General features: G+C 32.4%; 2 protein-coding genes across 2 annotated transcripts; one reads left to right on the top strand and one right to left on the bottom strand.

The window, feature by feature from the left end:
* Positions 1 to 2,731: 2,731 nt before the first annotated feature.
* On the bottom strand, positions 2,732 to 4,406 carry LOC103498437 (protein PHOTOSYSTEM I ASSEMBLY 2, chloroplastic). The gene is made up of 3 exons (XM_008461041.3): positions 4,119 to 4,406; positions 3,052 to 3,098; positions 2,732 to 2,953 (listed from the first exon to the last, which is right to left on the bottom strand). The coding sequence occupies exons 1-3, from the start codon at positions 4,305 to 4,307 to the stop codon at positions 2,866 to 2,868; spliced, it is 324 nt and encodes a 107-aa protein (XP_008459263.1). The 5' UTR covers positions 4,308 to 4,406; the 3' UTR covers positions 2,732 to 2,865.
* Positions 4,407 to 10,215: 5,809 nt separating this feature from the next.
* LOC103498462 (plastid division protein PDV2) lies at positions 10,216 to 15,770 on the top strand. Its single transcript, XM_017046896.2, has 6 exons — positions 10,216 to 10,600; positions 11,703 to 12,357; positions 14,594 to 14,738; positions 14,827 to 14,941; positions 15,140 to 15,256; positions 15,349 to 15,770. The coding sequence occupies exons 1-6, from the start codon at positions 10,340 to 10,342 to the stop codon at positions 15,478 to 15,480; spliced, it is 1,425 nt and encodes a 474-aa protein (XP_016902385.2). The 5' UTR covers positions 10,216 to 10,339; the 3' UTR covers positions 15,481 to 15,770.
* Positions 15,771 to 17,504: the final 1,734 nt, after the last annotated feature.

Genomic DNA, 17,504 nt, shown 5'->3' with positions numbered 1-17,504 from the left:
ATTACAATAAAAATGTCTCTATTTAAATTTAAATATAAGAAAAGTAGGAAAAAAACAATTCTCTTGGATTAAAATAAGATAATAGATTAGCAAACAAATCACATATATTTTTAGTCTTAGAATTTGATTTTAAAATAGTTAAAATGATTTTTGTAATTTTTAGGATCACTCTAAAATAGTTGGATTTAAAAATGTAAAATTAAAGGTTAGATTGAATTTTAGCGGTCAAAGATATATTTTGGAGTGATTTTAATTTTAATTAGTTAGTTATCAAAATCTACCAAATTAGTTGGTCAACAAATCTACAAAACTTGTTGGAGAAAGATACCATTAGTCATATTTACCCAATCAACTTAATTTAGAAATTTTTTAAATTTTATTATAGGTTAATTTTTACAAATATAACAAAACACCATAAAAGTTGTAACAAAAACAAAAAGTCTAGAAAGTCGGTAAAATATTTTCATAAATTTCATGTTTGCCCTTGATATTGCATATGATTCATCACTTCTTTTTCTTCTTTTCTTTGCAATTTATTCATCTTTCAGATTTCTTCGACCCCTCTTCTAAATTTTCTTTCTTTTCTTTTTATTATCTTCTTTTTATTTCTTTCTTTCTTCCCGCTCCTCTTCCGGATTATGAACATCGTTTAAATATCACTTTTATATGATCTAACGATCTAAATGATCGCTTACCTAGTCAACACGATTGTTTAGCATGATCAACATAATCAGATTTGAAACATTTTTTCCATCATTTAAAAAGAACTACACAATCGTGTGGGTATGATCTAAATGACCACTTATCTAGTCAACATTATCGTTTAGTATGGTTAACATGATCCTTTAGATTTGAAGCCATTTTCTCATTGTTTAAAAAGAATTACACGATTATGTGGATATTATCTAAACGATCACTTATTATAGTCAACACGATCGTTTAGATTTAAAGCATTTTTCTCATCGTTAAAAGAAAACTACACGATCGTGTTGATACTACCTACGCGTATCATGATTGTTTAGAAGAAGAATAACATGCATGCATGTAGTCGATTAATCACGTGTTGACTAAGATATTTTTGGTAATTTCCATTGCAGACCTGTTAATTTTTTCCTTTTTAAAATTGTTTTTTTGCTAATTTATGATATTTAAAAAAAACCCTTTATCAACACTAAAAAAGATTAATTTTTTAAAATTATTATTATTATTATTATTATTATTTCTAAAAGGTTAAAGAGCTTTTGTAGATTCAAATTAATTGCTTTCCAGAAAATATATAATAAAAATACTTATTTACGCTCAAGTGTAATATTGGTGTATTAAATTTATTAAGATTACTAAGGGGATGATTTGAACAATTTTTATTTTAACGATAATATCCTATAGAAACAATAATTTGAAACAAACAAATTTACAAATTAAATATATGAAAATAATAATAAGAAGAAAAATGTACAACCATTGCATATAAATTTTGGTGAATACTAAATTTGATATGATACACCAATCTTAAAGTATATCATATACAAAAAAACTACACTAAATTTGATATGATACACCAATCTTAAAGTATATCATATACAAAAAAACTACACTAAATTTGATATGATACACCAATCTTAAAGTATATCATATATAAAAATTTGAACATAGTTTTTTTTTTTGCTATATTTTCTAATGTAAAAAATTATTAATAAGACTCGTAAATTTATAAAATTATGCATGTCTAAATCTTTATTTTTAACGTATGGTCTAAAACTTATTTATTCCAATGAAATATTAAAGATTGAAATCTTCATCTTTACCTACACTTTATATTAGTTAGTGGATGATTGTAATGGATAGTATTATAGGATTGACAATGTAGTTTGGATAGGTGCATTCCCCATCTAGTGGGGGAATCTCCATCCTCGCTTCATTCCCTGTTTTGAGATTCAGGGTCAGGTCGGGGAATCTTGTTGGAATTAGATTTTTAAAACAAAATTATAGGTATGTTTTTAATTATTTTTTGATTTAAAAAATGAATGTTTGAAATTTAAATTAATAATAAAAAATATTTTAACAACTTTTTATATAAAATTTAAGTTAATTAACTATTAATGAAATTATACAAAAAGTAAAAAAAAAAAAAACTAACAAAACATTAAGCTACAGTTTTAAATTTAAGAAAAAAACTTTAAATAAAATAAAAAATAAAAAATATTCAGGTGTGGGGTCGGGTCAAGATACCCTCTCTGTCCCCCATTCGGGAGCCTGATTGGTGTCCCTGGTTTGACCCCGCTCTCGGTCCAATCGGGGATTTTTGCCCCATTTGGGCCGGGTGATCAATACCCGTAGAAATTTTTGCCATTTCTAGGTCGAAATTTTAGGGATAATAACTAAATTTATAATAAAATTTAAAAATGTTACAAATAGAGCAAAATATATCAACGATATATATTTCTATCGCTAAAAATTCTTATGATATACTCTTATCGTTCATAAATGACAAAAATTTATTAGATTTAAAACTTTGTTATATTTGTAATTTTTTTAAAGAATACTATATATGATAATACTTGGAATTTAATTGCTATATTTACGATCATCTCGAAGTTAATATTTATTATAGCTTATTGAATAAGCTTGGCTTCTTAGTTTAAACTAGACTTAATTAATGTTGGCATAAGTTGAGTATAAAGTATTTTCAATAGCCAAAATTCAAAAGGATCAAAAAAGAAAAGCAAACACATTTAATATACAAAAATGTAATATAAATTAGAAACCTTGTGAGATACATGATTACATCAGGAAAAAATACAAAATTCAAAGTATATGTATAGATATATAAAGGGTTTATTATAAAGGAGCTGTTGTTGTATGCATTTATCTTTCTCCCCTTTGTTCTGGAGTGAGACCTCCTTTTCCACATTGAGGACAACTCTTCAATCCAAATCCTTGACATTCAAAACATCTGAATCAAGAAATTAAATCAGTGGATGAATTCAATTAGCCTAGCTTGATTTATTTAAGTTCAAAGTAAAAGATAAATTAGAGTGTGAGATTACTTACTTCCAACGCTCGAAGATGTTTCCGTTTTTCTTATTCTTTCCCGTTCCCTAGAAAATGATCATATATGTCATATATGAGTGGTGTTGAATTATATAGGTTTGCCACATTCGAACATAACTTTTTTACGTTATAAAAATTTTCTTTTAGGTTTTTGAAACAATTAGGAGATAGTTTGACATTTAAAATTTTTTATGGATCGTCTTATAAAATGTTTGAAGGCAAGAAAACGAAGTTGTGAATTCTTTTGTAGTTGTAAAATGTGAAGGGTTTGAAGTCATAGTAAATTTGTAGTGTGTAATATAAGAGTTTATAAATAAAACATAAGATTGATACTTTTTTAGCACTTTTGAAGCTTATCAACTTTAATAGTGTGAGGTCACAATTCCACTCCCCTCAGACTCCAACTCGTTGGGTCAAACGCCTTCAACAAAAGTTTGTTTACATCTTCCTCGACTTTAGAAAGGGTATTCGGGCTCAACTAGTTGGACAGCGAAGTTGTGAACTCCAATACTTTTTGTTTAGCTTACAAAATTTGTGAGTTGCGCTACTAACAAATATTCATTCTATATATATACCTTATTATCCACTTCTTACATGAAATTTTATAGCTTTTGATATTTACTATTTCTACTCCTTACCCTTATCCTAAATGCCGCGTTTTAAATTTCACTCTTCAACCTCAAACACTCCCGGGGAAATTCCTTAGAAAAACATGAGGTTATACTTTATGGTGACAACATACTATGGGAAGTGGTTGTCATCTCTTGCCTGTTGGATCAAACCAATATGTGTAAAAAGAGAAAAATTGGAATATCAATCTCGTCGATCTTGTCATACGTACTAAACTCCATCAACGGATCGCTTATGCAAGTTTCTGGGGTTGACATTCTATTTTATATATCCACTGATATTCACATTCTTTTCCTTTTCTTATCAAGGAATATAACAAACGTAATTACTTGCACAACTTAGAATATGCATATATATATAGACACTCACACTTCCAACACACGACTTGAAATCAAGAGTGGAGAGCTAAAAGAGAGTGAGTATAAGATGATATTAACCTTACATCCAGGACAATCAATGGCCCCTTTACCTCCACACTTCTGGCATCTTTTGGGCAGCAAATTAGATGTTGGCAGTGCAGCAAAAGGAACAGTAATGTTGGGTGACGATTTTGTTTTACTTCTAACAATTTGATAGGAGGGAAATGGGAAGATGTTGATAGAGGTAGAGGTAGAGGTAGCAGCCATTTTCAGTTAATCTTGTGTGTGCCCTTTTGGCTAATACTTTTTTCTTTTCTTCTGATCTCTCTCTCACACAACTCTCTCTCCACATTATCCACACTTCTTTCCTTACCTCTACGGTGAACCACTACTTTTTTTTCTTCTTTTTTCAATTACCTTATCCTCATTTATTGTATTATTCTATTCTTAGTACCTAATCACTCATGTTAGTAATGGTTTAGAGTTCATTCTTTCTAAAAGGATTAGGACGTTCCATGCAAAAATCTTGATATTTTAATTCTATTGATCTGTAAGAAATAATAAGTTTTAACGTGATAAAAAATAAATATTGCATATAGTTTTGTTTTAATGTTCTTTATTCTTTTTTTTGAAAAAAAAAGTAAAACAACAAACTAAACTTTTTATTTGTTCCTTTTGCAAAATTCTAATTTAAACATTCGTGTAAAGATTTATTATCGAGAAAAAACAAATTAAGTCTCTCTCTTTCTTTTCTATAAATTTATCCCAAATTGCTATGAGAACACAATAAATATTTGAAAATAACTATATAGTCCCTAATTTGAATTCATTATTGACACTAAAATCCATAGTTTGAATTCAAGTTTCAAACAATTTGGATACCCGATTTGACGAAAGTAAATTCATGACTAAAGAATAATGGTTTTATACATATATATAAATGAAAGAAAAAAAAAGCAATAATGGTATTATGTTACCTTTTAACAAATTAGATGTCGTAGTTGGAGGAGTAACATACATCTACATCTAAAATACAAGAAAGGTAATAATTTATGATGAAAATTGTATCAGATAACAAAAGAATTTAGAAAAAAGCAGTACATAGTACGTTTTTTTTTTTTCATATTTCAAATGTGACAAATAATTAGATATGTCAGACGAATCTACGACAAGTGAATCAAAAGGAGTTGATGACAATGGTGGATGATTCAAATTGGGAAATCAAAATAAGAAATGGAATTTGAAAAAGGATTTGAAGGACAAACAAATGGAATTGAGAAATTGGGTTAGAGGTTAAGGACATGAATGAACAGAGAGATTGAATAAAAGCACCTTTCTCAACCATAGTTGGTACTTGAATCTTTGAAAATAGTTTGCAACGGCGACATGTAGCCTCATTCATTAAGAGGACATCAACATTGTCTCCGATCAAAATTGAAGATCTGAAAAAGTAAAAAAAGATCAAAACCCCAAATTTTTGAATTAAAAAATCTTAGAGTTATAAGAACAAATGAATTGAAATCCCCTCACATTATTAATATATATTGTAATGATTCAAACAAATAGATGTAAATAACATTTGCTTTTTTAGGAATGTTAAACAACATCGCTGAGGTTTTGTAAAGAAGAAAGAACAATGCAAAAACTGCTACCGTCAAACTCCTCATTTATAAAAAGTTTGTCATCCTTCTATAAATAGAATTAGTAAAACAAATGAGGTATGGAGGAAACAATTACATTTACATGAAAAGGTAAATTGACATCCTTCTCTGGAGAGAATTAGTTATACAAATGAAAGTGTATGAGAAAACAATTACATTTATGCAAAAATGTGGGTGTATAATATTACGAGCATGCTTGTTCAGTGTTATTTGCTTAATGCCCAAACATCGTCAAATCACCTTATCTTTATATTTTGTATTTAGTTTAGTCTATTGCTTTCCTTTTTATGTCACTAACCTTGGATGTGACGTTTCACACTTTTCATATGCAAGACTTTCAAAAGCTTAAAAAGTTCAAAATATACTATAGGGGAGATATACTAGTTGAGTCCCCAACCAAACCTTATTGTATTATTTGCAATCTAAGCTTTCTTTGCAATTGACAGTCTTTAATGCTTTCTTTAACGATGTTTTCAATGCTTTTCTTTCTCTCTCACGTTTTATAAAACCAAATTCTCTTAAAACGTGAAGGGAGGCTACATCATACCGGGAGTTTGCCTGCGAGTTTCGTATTTAATATGGCTGCAGACTTGTACACCGAGTTAGAATAAGTGCTGCACAATTGCTTGTCCCGTGTTTGAAAAATTGCGTTTGTGACAAGTGGTCTCAGAGCTATGTTAGCTCCTTGGCTAAGCGAGATGCAATTATGTTGGCAATAAAACAATTGTCGAAGTCGTAGTCTAAGCAATTGATTGAGATTGTAGAACAATTCTTGTATCTGAGAGAATTGCCAGATGAAGTAAGATTTCTCCAAACCTGGCTGGATGAGTTGGACGAAAAAGCCAAAGAAGTATATGCATTTAATGTCCAGGTAAACAAAATACCCATAAACAAATTGACGTTGAGGGTTGATTCAATGGAACATAAAACCTAGCTCTTTGAGCTCTATTGCATACATGGAAGAGCGTGTCGAAGAGCTTGACTGTTTCTAGAAGACCATGCTCTGTCAGATGACTTTAGAGCCATGATAGAGACAATCAAAGCCAAGATGACAAAGATGAAAGTGCAAGTGAATTTAACGATGCAAGCAATGGAAAACCAGACCCGAATCAAGCATGTAGTGTTTCAATCAAGTTCAAGATCCTAAAACCCAAAGCCTTAAATGGGAATCGTAATGTTAAAGAGCTTGAAAATGCAAAGCTCTGGTGGAGGTCGAAAGTGAATGAAATCCAAAATGGTCAATATACCATTGATACGTGGGAAGATCTTAAGAAAGAACTAAGGGTTAAGTTCTTCCTTAAAAATGTTGAATTTATTGCAAGAAGAAAACTGCGGGAACTTAGACACATGCGAATCGTTAGAGATTACGTTAAACAGTTCTTTGGCATTATGTTGGACATTCGAGACATGTTAGAAAAGGATAAGGTATTCTGCTTTGTAGAAGGGCTCAAGTCGTGGTCCAGGACTAAATTATACGAACAGAAAGTTCAAGATCTTGCCTCTGCTCTTGCTGATGCAGAGAGATTGTTTGAATATGGTGGCGAGCAAGAGTCCCAAAAGAAGAATATGATGACACTGAATCCTTAGAATAGAGCCTCCAAGCTTAATTTTTCAAGAAATTTCATGAATAATAAGAAATCACATACCTCAAGCACTAATACTCCTTGAGGAGCACATCAATTAAGTTCGAATCAGACAAGACCTATTTTTTGCTTCTTAAGTAAAGGGTCCCATCGAGTAGCTGAATGCCCACACCGGGGCTCGTGACAGCTTTACAAGTCTCCTTACAGGGTTCAAACGATTTTGAAGCAGAAACATAAGTGGAAGGGGAGGATGAGGGGGAGACCCCTCAAATGAATGCGTTAAAATTCTTATCAAATTGGGATCACCCTTCATCGTGAAATCTGACAACAACACTATTTGTCACTTTTTCAGCTGGCCAAAGTTGACCTCTAAGCAAGCGAGGTGGTATGAATTTTTGACTGAATTTGACTTCAAGTTTGAACATAAGAAAGGAACCAATAATCAAGCTGGTAAGGCTCGTAGTTGTAAAGGCCAACATGCGACCTTGTGTATGCTAGCCCCCCATTCTTAAAAGTAAAGTTGATGGATTAATGCACAATATCATTAGGGAGTTCAATATGAAGGATCCCTCTACCCAAGCTGTTATTGCTCTAGCCAAACAAGACATTTTTGGATCAAAGAAGACTTGTTATTAAGGAAAGAAAACCGATTATATGTTTCGAGAGAAGATGATCTAAGAAAAAAGTTATTGCATGAATGTTATGACACATTGTGGGCATACCATTCTAGTTGGCAAACGACCTATACGTTCTTGAAGAAAGGCTACTTTTGGCCTAGTATGCAAGACGATGTCCTCTAGTATACGAAGACGTGCCTCATCTATCAACAAGATAAGGTTGAGAAAGTGAAAGTTGTTAGACTTCTTGAACCTTGCCTGTTCCGACGAGATCGTGGGAGAGTGTCTCCATGGATTTTATTACACATCTCCCAAAGTTGGGCGACCTTGAGGCCATCTTGGTTATCATCAATCGGTTCTCGAAATACGACACTTTCATCCCCACTACCAAAGTTCCAAACTATTTTTTGTCGAGTTGACAACATAGATGTTCCTTAAGCATGTCGTAAAGTTGAGGGGAGTCCCGACGAGCATCAGGAGCGACAGGGATGGTAGCTTCATTGATACCTTTTGGATCGAGTTATTTACCTTCTTAGGGACGAGCCTGAATATATCCTCAAGCTACCACACCTTCAGACTAATGGCCAAAATGAACAATTCAATTGCAAGCTCGAGGAATATGTGCGTCATTTTGTTGATGGGAGACAAAAGAATTAGGTACGGTTACTGGATGTGGCTCAATTTTGTTTTAATGCTTAAACCAGTTCATCAACTAGAAGAGTCCCTTCAAAACTGTAAGTGGAAGACAACCCTTATTGCCTCATATTGTTGATCAATCCTTATGGAGGAAAAAAATTCACAAGCTAATAACTTCACAAAAGAATGGAAGCAGACTACAAACATCGCTCGGGCCTACTTAGAAAAATCGTCGAAGCATATGAAAAAGTGCGCTGATAAGAAGTGACGTCCTCTCGAGTTTCGAGCAGGAGATCAAGTCCTCATCAAGTTGAAGGCAGAGCAAATTCATTTAAGAGGGCATAAAGATCAATACCTCATCAGAATATACGAGGGGCTTGTGGAAGTCCTTAAAAAGATTGGAAATGCATCGTATATGGTGGTGTTGCCTGGATGAAAATTCATCCAATAATTCATGTGAGCAACAATTGTGTACAACCATCTATCGACCCGAAGCAGAAAGAAGTAAAGAAGTTGAAGAGATCATTGCTGATAAAATAAGCAAGGGTAGAAGACCCACGAGGAGAATCCACGAATTCCTAGTTTAGTAGAAGAACCTCTCTATGGAAGAAACAAGTTGGGAACATGCATGTCGAAGATCTTGAAGCGTAGAAGTAGAAGATCGAAGAGTCGAGTTCCAGCTTCACCAATCGACGGGACGTCAACTGTTTAAGTGGGGGAGATTCTCGATCTGTTAACTTGTGTTCTACTTTTTTTTTTAGTTAATTGGTTGGAAATATTTTAATATTCTCGCATTATTACACATGGATAACTTTGATATTGTATCCATACACATGAATATGGGATCACACAATTATATAACCATCTCTACACACAAGTAGTAGTGTTTCATTGTACTTCTATTGTTTTAACATCTTTAAAGGTACTTAAATTCGAAGAGGTGTGTCTCAAACATTAAACCGTAAAATAAGCATTTATTTGAAATGTTATGTTGGGACAAACGAGGAAAAACAAAGATTTTTTTCCATGACCCTATTTATGTATAACTAATTTACTATTATTAAGAACGATATCTATGATAAAAGTCCTGTTGTACAACTCATTCTATTAATTTAATATTTTACATTTACCTTTTAATACTTTTGTTTTTAGACATATAAGCTACTCCAATATCCTAGTTGCAAAATTTGAAATAGTATATAATTATGCACCAATTGTACTAAGAATGATTAGTAATATATATTAAAAGTCATAACTTTTTACATTTCTATCATGTTTATGTTTCTCAATTTTACTTAATAAATCACTCACCTCATATGAAGGATGTAAGAAAAGTTTTGAAAAGATGTTTAAAAGATCAACCAAAACTCCTTTTTAGTTGAAATCGATCGATTAAGACAATTTTAGATTTAGAAGATAAAAAAAGTTGAAAAATGTTTGAGTTGGATAAAAATAAAATTAGATAACACAGACAATTAAGGAATCGAAAACGAACTAACCTACCAAATCACGTTTACACTCCTACTCTATGGAGCTAAACCTAAATTTATGAGTTGACTAACCAAGATTTGCAAAAAGGGTGAGCCGATTTGCCACGTGGCCATTGGCCAATCAATATATCCACAGAGAGAGCACAAGAATCACTTGTAATCTTCTAATTTGGCCACCAGAAACTACTTATTTTGGCGCCTTCTGATTCATAGTCAAGTGCTCTTCAAAACCCCACTTTACCCATTTTTTCCATTTCCTTCCTTCCACTCAAAACCCTAGTCGGAAAGCCGGGGCTGGAACAAGCATCGTCCATGGAAGAAGACGGCGTAGGCATGGTTCTGGGCAGAGCCACGGAGCTCAGATTGAAGATCAGCAACTGCATTCACCAGGCAACAACCCCAGCCTCCTTCCGACAAGACCCATCTGCTGGAACGGAAAATGGGGCCGCCCTCGACGGCGGTTCCGGCTCCCAAGCTCCGGTTGGCGATGTGGAGGACGAGGAAGAAGTGGAACGACTTTTGGTTATCTGTGATGCCCTTGAGTCCTTGGAAACTCAGCTCTCCTTTTTGCAGGTTCTCTTAATTAGGGATTTTTTTTTTCTCTTCTTTAACAGTTCTTGATTCGTGGGTCTCTTTCTTTTGTTGAATGTAGAACGTTCTTCCTTGTCATTGTGGTAGAAAGAAAGTGAATTGAAACTTTAAAGCTAGTTGTTTAATTGCTCTGTTCTGCCAAATGAGACCTTGTTTCTTGCTTTGGAATTGTTTATGAATGCCGAAACTGATATCGTAAGAATTGGTTTTCAATGTCAAGAATCTATTTGGCATGTTTCGGTTATGCTTTTCTTGAATTTTCTAGAAGTTTTCCTCTTATATGAATTCTTGTAAACAATTTTGGCTTTGGGAGTTATAATGCTGAAGGATATTCTCCCTTTGTCTGTCTCTTCTTGTCACTCTGCTCAAAAGCAATATGATTATGAACTTTTACCTTTAGTTCCATGGCTGTAATCGTAATGCTTTGGTTTGAATTGAACTTCAAGTCATGATATATTGGATTAGCTTTGAAATATTTGATGGTTGTATTTGTGGCATCCAGCATGTCTCAATATGGTAAAGAAGGTTAGAGTCATTGAGTAACCTTTCCATTTTTTGTTTTTAGTTTTGATAAATATGTCTATTTGGAAAGTATTCGTTGTTTGCCATATCTTGATGTTTCTAATAACTGTACTCCAATTTGGAAATCAAAACAAAATACTTTTCTTGTTTTGTTATGTCAATGTGTAACAATCCAAAGTTAGTATCAAGAGAATCATAAGCAACAAATAAAAAATGAGGAAGATATGAAATGAGCCTAATTTATCATCAGTCGAAGTACTGAAGTTGTGTGTATTTCTTCAGTTGTATAGATGGGTTGTTGCTAGAACCACAAAGCTTTTCTTGTTTCCTTTGCACTCTCAGTTGCCTGAGAAAACCCGAGAGGATATCATAGTACTAAATGTAGGTTCTATAATATGACGATAATCATTTGGTTTATGTTCTGTTACATTACTGGTTACATTTAATAAAACTCCAGGACGATATAGTATTTGTTGGATATATTTGCATACCTAGCTATATATTATAAGATGCAGATAATTCTTTCAGCTATAATTGACTTTATTTCTCTTGTGATTTTAAGGATTTGCAACAACAGCAACAATATGAACGGGGAGCTGCCCTCAATGAGATCGAACACAGCCGCAAGATCCTACTTGACAAGCTCAAGGATTACAAAGGAGAGTATTTGGAAGTGGTAAAGGAAGCTTCTGCCTTCGCTGGGGAGGCAGTAAAGAACAACCATGACCTCATGCTTCCCCCATATCCAAGTCGCTCCCCATATCCTCTTCACCTAGACAATGACCATTTATCACCATTCGTATCTGCTCGCAAATCTGCCCGTAATGGGGTAACCTTGAGCTACATGACAAATGATGCCAAAAGAGAGTCAAGCGAGTCACTAAGTACCAGCAAAGAAGCGAGCACGAAAAACACAAGGAATGGATTAGGTTCACTCATAGCTGCAGCAGCCAAGGCAGTGTTTACCATTGTTGGTGTCGTGTCTATATTGAGCATGTCTGGTTATGGGCCACGTATTGTAGCAAGGAAAGCTTCTCGTTTGAAGAAATCCAGTGCATACAAACAACGATCGACTGAAGAAGAGAGACCGAGAACTCAATGCCCGCCAGGAAAAATCTTGGTCGTTGAAGACGGGGAGGTTCGGTGTTTGGTGAAAGAGAGAGTCGAAGTTCCATTTTCTTCTGCTGTGGCAAAACCTGATGTAAACTATGGATGTGGTTAATTCTTCGTCATCTTTTTCTTCCATATTAAAACGTAAATTCCATCTTTAGAGAAGCTCGATTCTTCAGTGTGTAAAGCTAAACACATTTGTCCGCTAAAAATACATATAATATGAAAATATATTAGTTTTTGCAGTTTGAATTGAACAAATCTTTACCCTTTTTATAAAATATATTGATTCATGAATTTTCGAATTTGAATTTTGATACTAAAGCCGGAATGGCTTTATTTGTTAACCATTTTGCTTTTTCAAAATTAAAAAAAAAATGAAGCTTTCAAAAATAATTTTTATTTTTAAAATTTGGCTAATAGCATGTAATTATTATTAAGATATGGAAATGAAATAGGTTTAATTTTTAAAAATAAAAACACAAAAATAAAAATGGTAACAGATGAAGCCTTTAACTGCTCTCGAATTTTTATATCCTAGTGTGAAATTAAAATTTTCAAACATAGATTGAGATTGAGATGTAAAATTGATTGACAAAAGGACTGAAATTGAAAATTTGCAAGGTTAGGGACTAATGTGCAAGAACTGATCAAAGAAATTTGAGAAGAAACGATATTTCAAGAAGTGATTGCAATTTGCAAACTACAACTTAGCACAATCAAGATGGATAAAATATTATAAAAATTATAATTGAAAATTGATTTTAAGTAAAAAAAAAAAAGAAAAAACAACACTACATTACTAATTAAAATATAGGAAAATTTTTAATTCATTCCTGTGAATTTTTGGTTTTATCGATATACAAGTAATTACATCAATTTAAACCTTGCATTTCCTAGCAACATCATCTCATCCTTACTTGTATAAGACTTGTTAACGTGCAAGTTCTCCCTCACAAACCAACACGAGTCTTTTCAAAATCTTTTGTCCTTACTTGCGAAAATTCTCAGAAGAACATTCAACATATAATTGCTCCAAGCTAAACACATCTAATTTTGGAGTTCTTCGATTCATTGAAAAGAAAGGCACATTTTGTTTGTATAAATAGTAACCGTTAATTTGTTTCTTTCATTCATATGTGATATCGGTTCATTCATGTCCCCTCCTAAATTCAGGATGTTATAGATATAACCCTAAAATATATGATAATAAAGTGATCACAGTGAACTAACAACTTGATTTTACTAAAATAAATCATTTGCTTACAATTATTTTTGAAAAAAACATTTTTTTTTATTTGTGTTACATAGATGAATAAACTTATTTTATTTTATAAATACCCAATTACTTAAGGGGTTTCAGAGTTATAAAAAGTGTAACAAAACTCTTATTTCATATCACTTAAATTTTTTTAGAGATTTATTTGATACGAAATATACAAAATTAAAAATGGATAGATAGGATTAAAGACATAAAAGTTGTAATTAAATTAACCCAATACATTATCTGTTTGATTGAAAAACAAAGCATCAAAGTTCATAATTTTCATATATTAATGAAAGGTTGACAAACCAGCATACATTATTAATTCTGTGTTCGGATTGAAACCATTTATTTGAATATCCCACCAACTTTTCTATGTTAAATAAAATATTATTTAACCCCAAATAAATTAGGAGTTTGAAATTAGTTTGACAAAAAGCCATCAACTTCCCCAATTCACCACAAAATGTTCAAACATATACAAATTAAATTCACCATTAATCCCACCAAACCCCACTAACAAAATGTTCAGAACTTCATAGTATATATTTTCAAAATATTTATTTTAAACTTTATACTTTTAGTTTTGGTATTTTGGTTTAAATTTCTCGGTCCTTGATTCTCATTTTTAAAATATCTAAGACGACAAATTTTTAAAGTAAAGTAATAAGAACTAAAATAAACATTTTAAATAAACTAAACATTTTAGAAGTATAAAAATTAAGATGAACTTAACTTAAAAATATAAAAACTAAAATAATACTTTAAAACACAATAAAAAAAAATAAATCAAAGTGGGAAGTAAAAAAAAAAAAAAAAACTAAAACCAAAACCAATGAATAGGCTACAAAATTGGCAGTTTTTGAAGACAGCCCCTTGTTTTGTTTACATGTCTAGTCCTTGCCTTGTGGACCAATGGCTATATAATTATATATTAAAATGAAAGAAGCAAAAAAGCAATTTGGCATGCCTTTTCATTCCAATGAAGAGGTAAATTTGAACCCAAAAAATAATTGAAAAGAAAAGCCATGTTGGGTTAGTGCATAAATAGGATCGCCCAACATGGATTTACTCATAAAAACAAACTAAAACAAAAGAAAACAGAGACATGGGAAGTTGTGGAGAAGGAAAAGTTTTCACTGAAGAACAAGAAGCTCTTGTGATCAAATCATGGAGTGTCATGAAAAAGAATGCTGCTGATTTGGCTTTCAAATTCTTCCTCAAGTAAAATTCATTTACTTCTTTTTCGTTTCTATATTTTTGTTTGATCGAACGATTCTTATTTTGACTGAATGTTCTTTGAATTGTTTAGGATATTTGAAATTGCACCGTCTGCTCAAAAAATGTTTCCCTTTTTGAGAGACTCAAAAGTTCCATTGGAGCAAAATCCGAAGTTGAAACCTCATGCTTTGAATGTCTTTACTTTGGTAAGTTTGTACAATCTTTTTGGTCAGAGCAGAGTTATTTCTAGTGGTATATACTTTGAGTTCGTTAAAGTCACTTTTGTTAAACATGTATCTAACCAAAATTGGTTTTAATCTTTTCATTATCGCTCCAACACACCACTACTAATTTTTCCATGAATTTAAATCGATTAACAATATAACTTGTTTTGAATTTTGTAGACCTGTGAGACAGCCGTTCAACTTCGAAAAGGTGGCATAGCAGCTGCAAAAGAAACTACCATAAAAAGGCTAGGTGCCACTCACCTCAAATATGACGTTCTTGATGAACATTTTGAGGTAGCTTCATATTCTATTTTGATCTCCAAACTTCAAAATTCTATTGTCATAATTCCAATATGAACAAAAACAACTCTCTTTTTATTTGATAGGTGACAAAATTTGCTCTTTTGGAGACAATAAAGGAAGGAATTCCAGAAATGTGGAGTGTGGAGATGAAGGGGGCATGGGCTGAAGCTTATGATCAATTGGTTTCTGCCATTAAAGCTGAGATGAAGCCTTGATCTTCCACTTCTCAATAACCTAATTAATCTCTCAAATTCACGACCTCGTTTTATGTCATCAACTTCATAAATGCATTTGTTCATAAACATAAAGTCTTGTTTTTTCTTGTTTTTTTTTTTAAAAAAATCATAAGCTTTCATTATTAGATGTAATTTTCAGTTTGGTTACAAATTAATTAATCAATGTCATGTTGAATGTTACATATGAATCAACGTCTCACGTCGTTGAAGATAGAATTACGATATTTATATTATTAAGAAATGGTAATTTATTTGTTTATTTTGTCTTCTTTCACCATCGTGAACACTCAACTTTTTATAATAGAAGCGAGAAAAGTTATCTTATGTTATAGTTAAATTAAAATTTTGGTATCAATTTTGAGATTCATGTCTATGTACTATATAAGCTTTTTAAACAAAATTGTTGATATACCACAAATATAATTTAGAGCTTTTAGTTTTATATAAACATGGAATTCAATATGATTTCGACTAGATGAACTAATTTTTCGAAGCTAATTAGACTCCGTAATACTTTTAAGGATATTAATTAAATATATATTAACATTTATAAAAAATTACAAATATACTAAAATCTATTTGCGGTAGACTCTATCGTTCGACTTCTAACAATGATATGATTTATCACTAATAGACTCTTACTAGTGAATATAATTTATCATCCACTGCAAGAAATTGAGGATCTCCCGATGCCGTCTGGCGTCGTCATTTATATCCAAACGTGTCGGGAAAGGATCTCCCAACCTACATAGTACCATCGCAAAGGAAGTCAGCAATATTGTGTTGGGGGAGGAATTCTCGATGCCATCAATGGTGACGGATGGAGCACATTGGCAGTGGGGGACTTTCGACGTCCCCTCCCTGCACGGGAGTACCTTTTTCCCAATGCGGTGTTGGAAAAGCTTACCCTGACACATTGTTTGCGACGTCAGGGGAAGGTCATCATTCCCGATGTCATTTGTGTGTTGGGAGATGTTTATATTTACACATATATTTTTAATTATTATATTCAATTTCTTTTTCTCGTGAAGTACTCTTTTGGGTTCCAATACGATTTAAATTCAATAAAATTATGAAAGACAACAAACACAAAATTACTAAAATACCTAATTGTAATTTATATAATTAGAAACTAAATCCAAATATTCAAAAAATTACAAATTGTTTAAATTATTTGAAGAAATTACATAAAAAGGAAAAAAAATACACTATCTCCTTGTCGCGGATGCCATATTCAAACAAGTCCACACCTACGATGACATAAAAGTAAATTTAGATATATATCACAAATGACAAATTAAACAACTTAAAAGTTAAAAAATATGTACCCAAGTGTTCAAGGTCCTTTATGTGCCCGACTCATTTTCCCAATCATCTTGTTCATTTGTTCCATATGTCGGGCAACTTCAACCATTTGTCAAACATGCAATGTAACTCTGATGTTCTTCAATTAATCATTTTGCTTCTTTAAGCTCACTTCTCGGTTCTTTAATATTTGATTATGAGAACTCAAGACTAGCTCTTAGTTCGCTAACCTCTTTAGAATGCATTTCTTGCGAATATGAAAAAGACGAAGAACTACTACCCTTATTCTGAGATTTGGGTTTGGGATCCCAACCAAGACCTTTTGAGTAGGGCAGTTGTCTATCCAAAACGGTCTCACTTATCTCATCCCACAGAGTGGTTGAGGACCTTCTGGGGTGGGTTAGGACTGGAGTTCTAGGATTTGATTCTGCACCAAAAGTTTTAAGTTATGAACTCACAATCAAGAGTAGAAAACAAAACAAAAGGTTTTGATAAACTTACATGTACATCTGCAACCGCCTGTGAAATGAATTGGCCACTTCTCTAAACAACTCCACACAGTCCACTAGATGACCTTCTTGTCCAGTGAGCTCATGCTATCATTGTAGGAATGACTAACTCCGCTACTATGGTTGTAAGGTTGTTTCGCTCTAGCAGTTTTGTTGGTTCTCGATTGCTCCTACATGCGAACAATCAAA

This window comes from Cucumis melo, chromosome 11, assembly GCF_025177605.1.
Source record: "Cucumis melo cultivar AY chromosome 11, USDA_Cmelo_AY_1.0, whole genome shotgun sequence".
Lineage (NCBI taxonomy): Eukaryota > Viridiplantae > Streptophyta > Magnoliopsida > Cucurbitales > Cucurbitaceae > Cucumis > Cucumis melo.
Note: the sequence above shows the minus strand (reverse complement) of the source record. Positions and strands in the feature narration are given on the sequence as shown.

Bases quoted from the DNA above. Each gene is read 5' to 3' on its own strand.
- LOC103498437 (XM_008461041.3), bottom strand. From the start codon at position 4,307: ATGGCTGCTACCTCTACCTCTACCTCTATCAACATCTTCCCATTTCCC. The intron at 3,099-4,118 runs GTTAATATCATC...ATCATTTTCTAG, and splicing joins TTGATTGTCCTGGATGTAAG to GGAACGGGAAAGAATAAGAA. The intron at 2,954-3,051 runs GTAAGTAATCTC...TTCTTGATTCAG, and splicing joins AACATCTTCGAGCGTTGGAA to ATGTTTTGAATGTCAAGGAT.
- LOC103498462 (XM_017046896.2), top strand. From the start codon at position 10,340: ATGGAAGAAGACGGCGTAGGCATGGTTCTGGGCAGAGCCACGGAGCTC. The intron at 12,358-14,593 runs GTTAATTCTTCG...TTTACTCATAAA, and splicing joins TGATGTAAACTATGGATGTG to AACAAACTAAAACAAAAGAA. The intron at 14,942-15,139 runs GTAAGTTTGTAC...TGAATTTTGTAG, and splicing joins CTTTGAATGTCTTTACTTTG to ACCTGTGAGACAGCCGTTCA.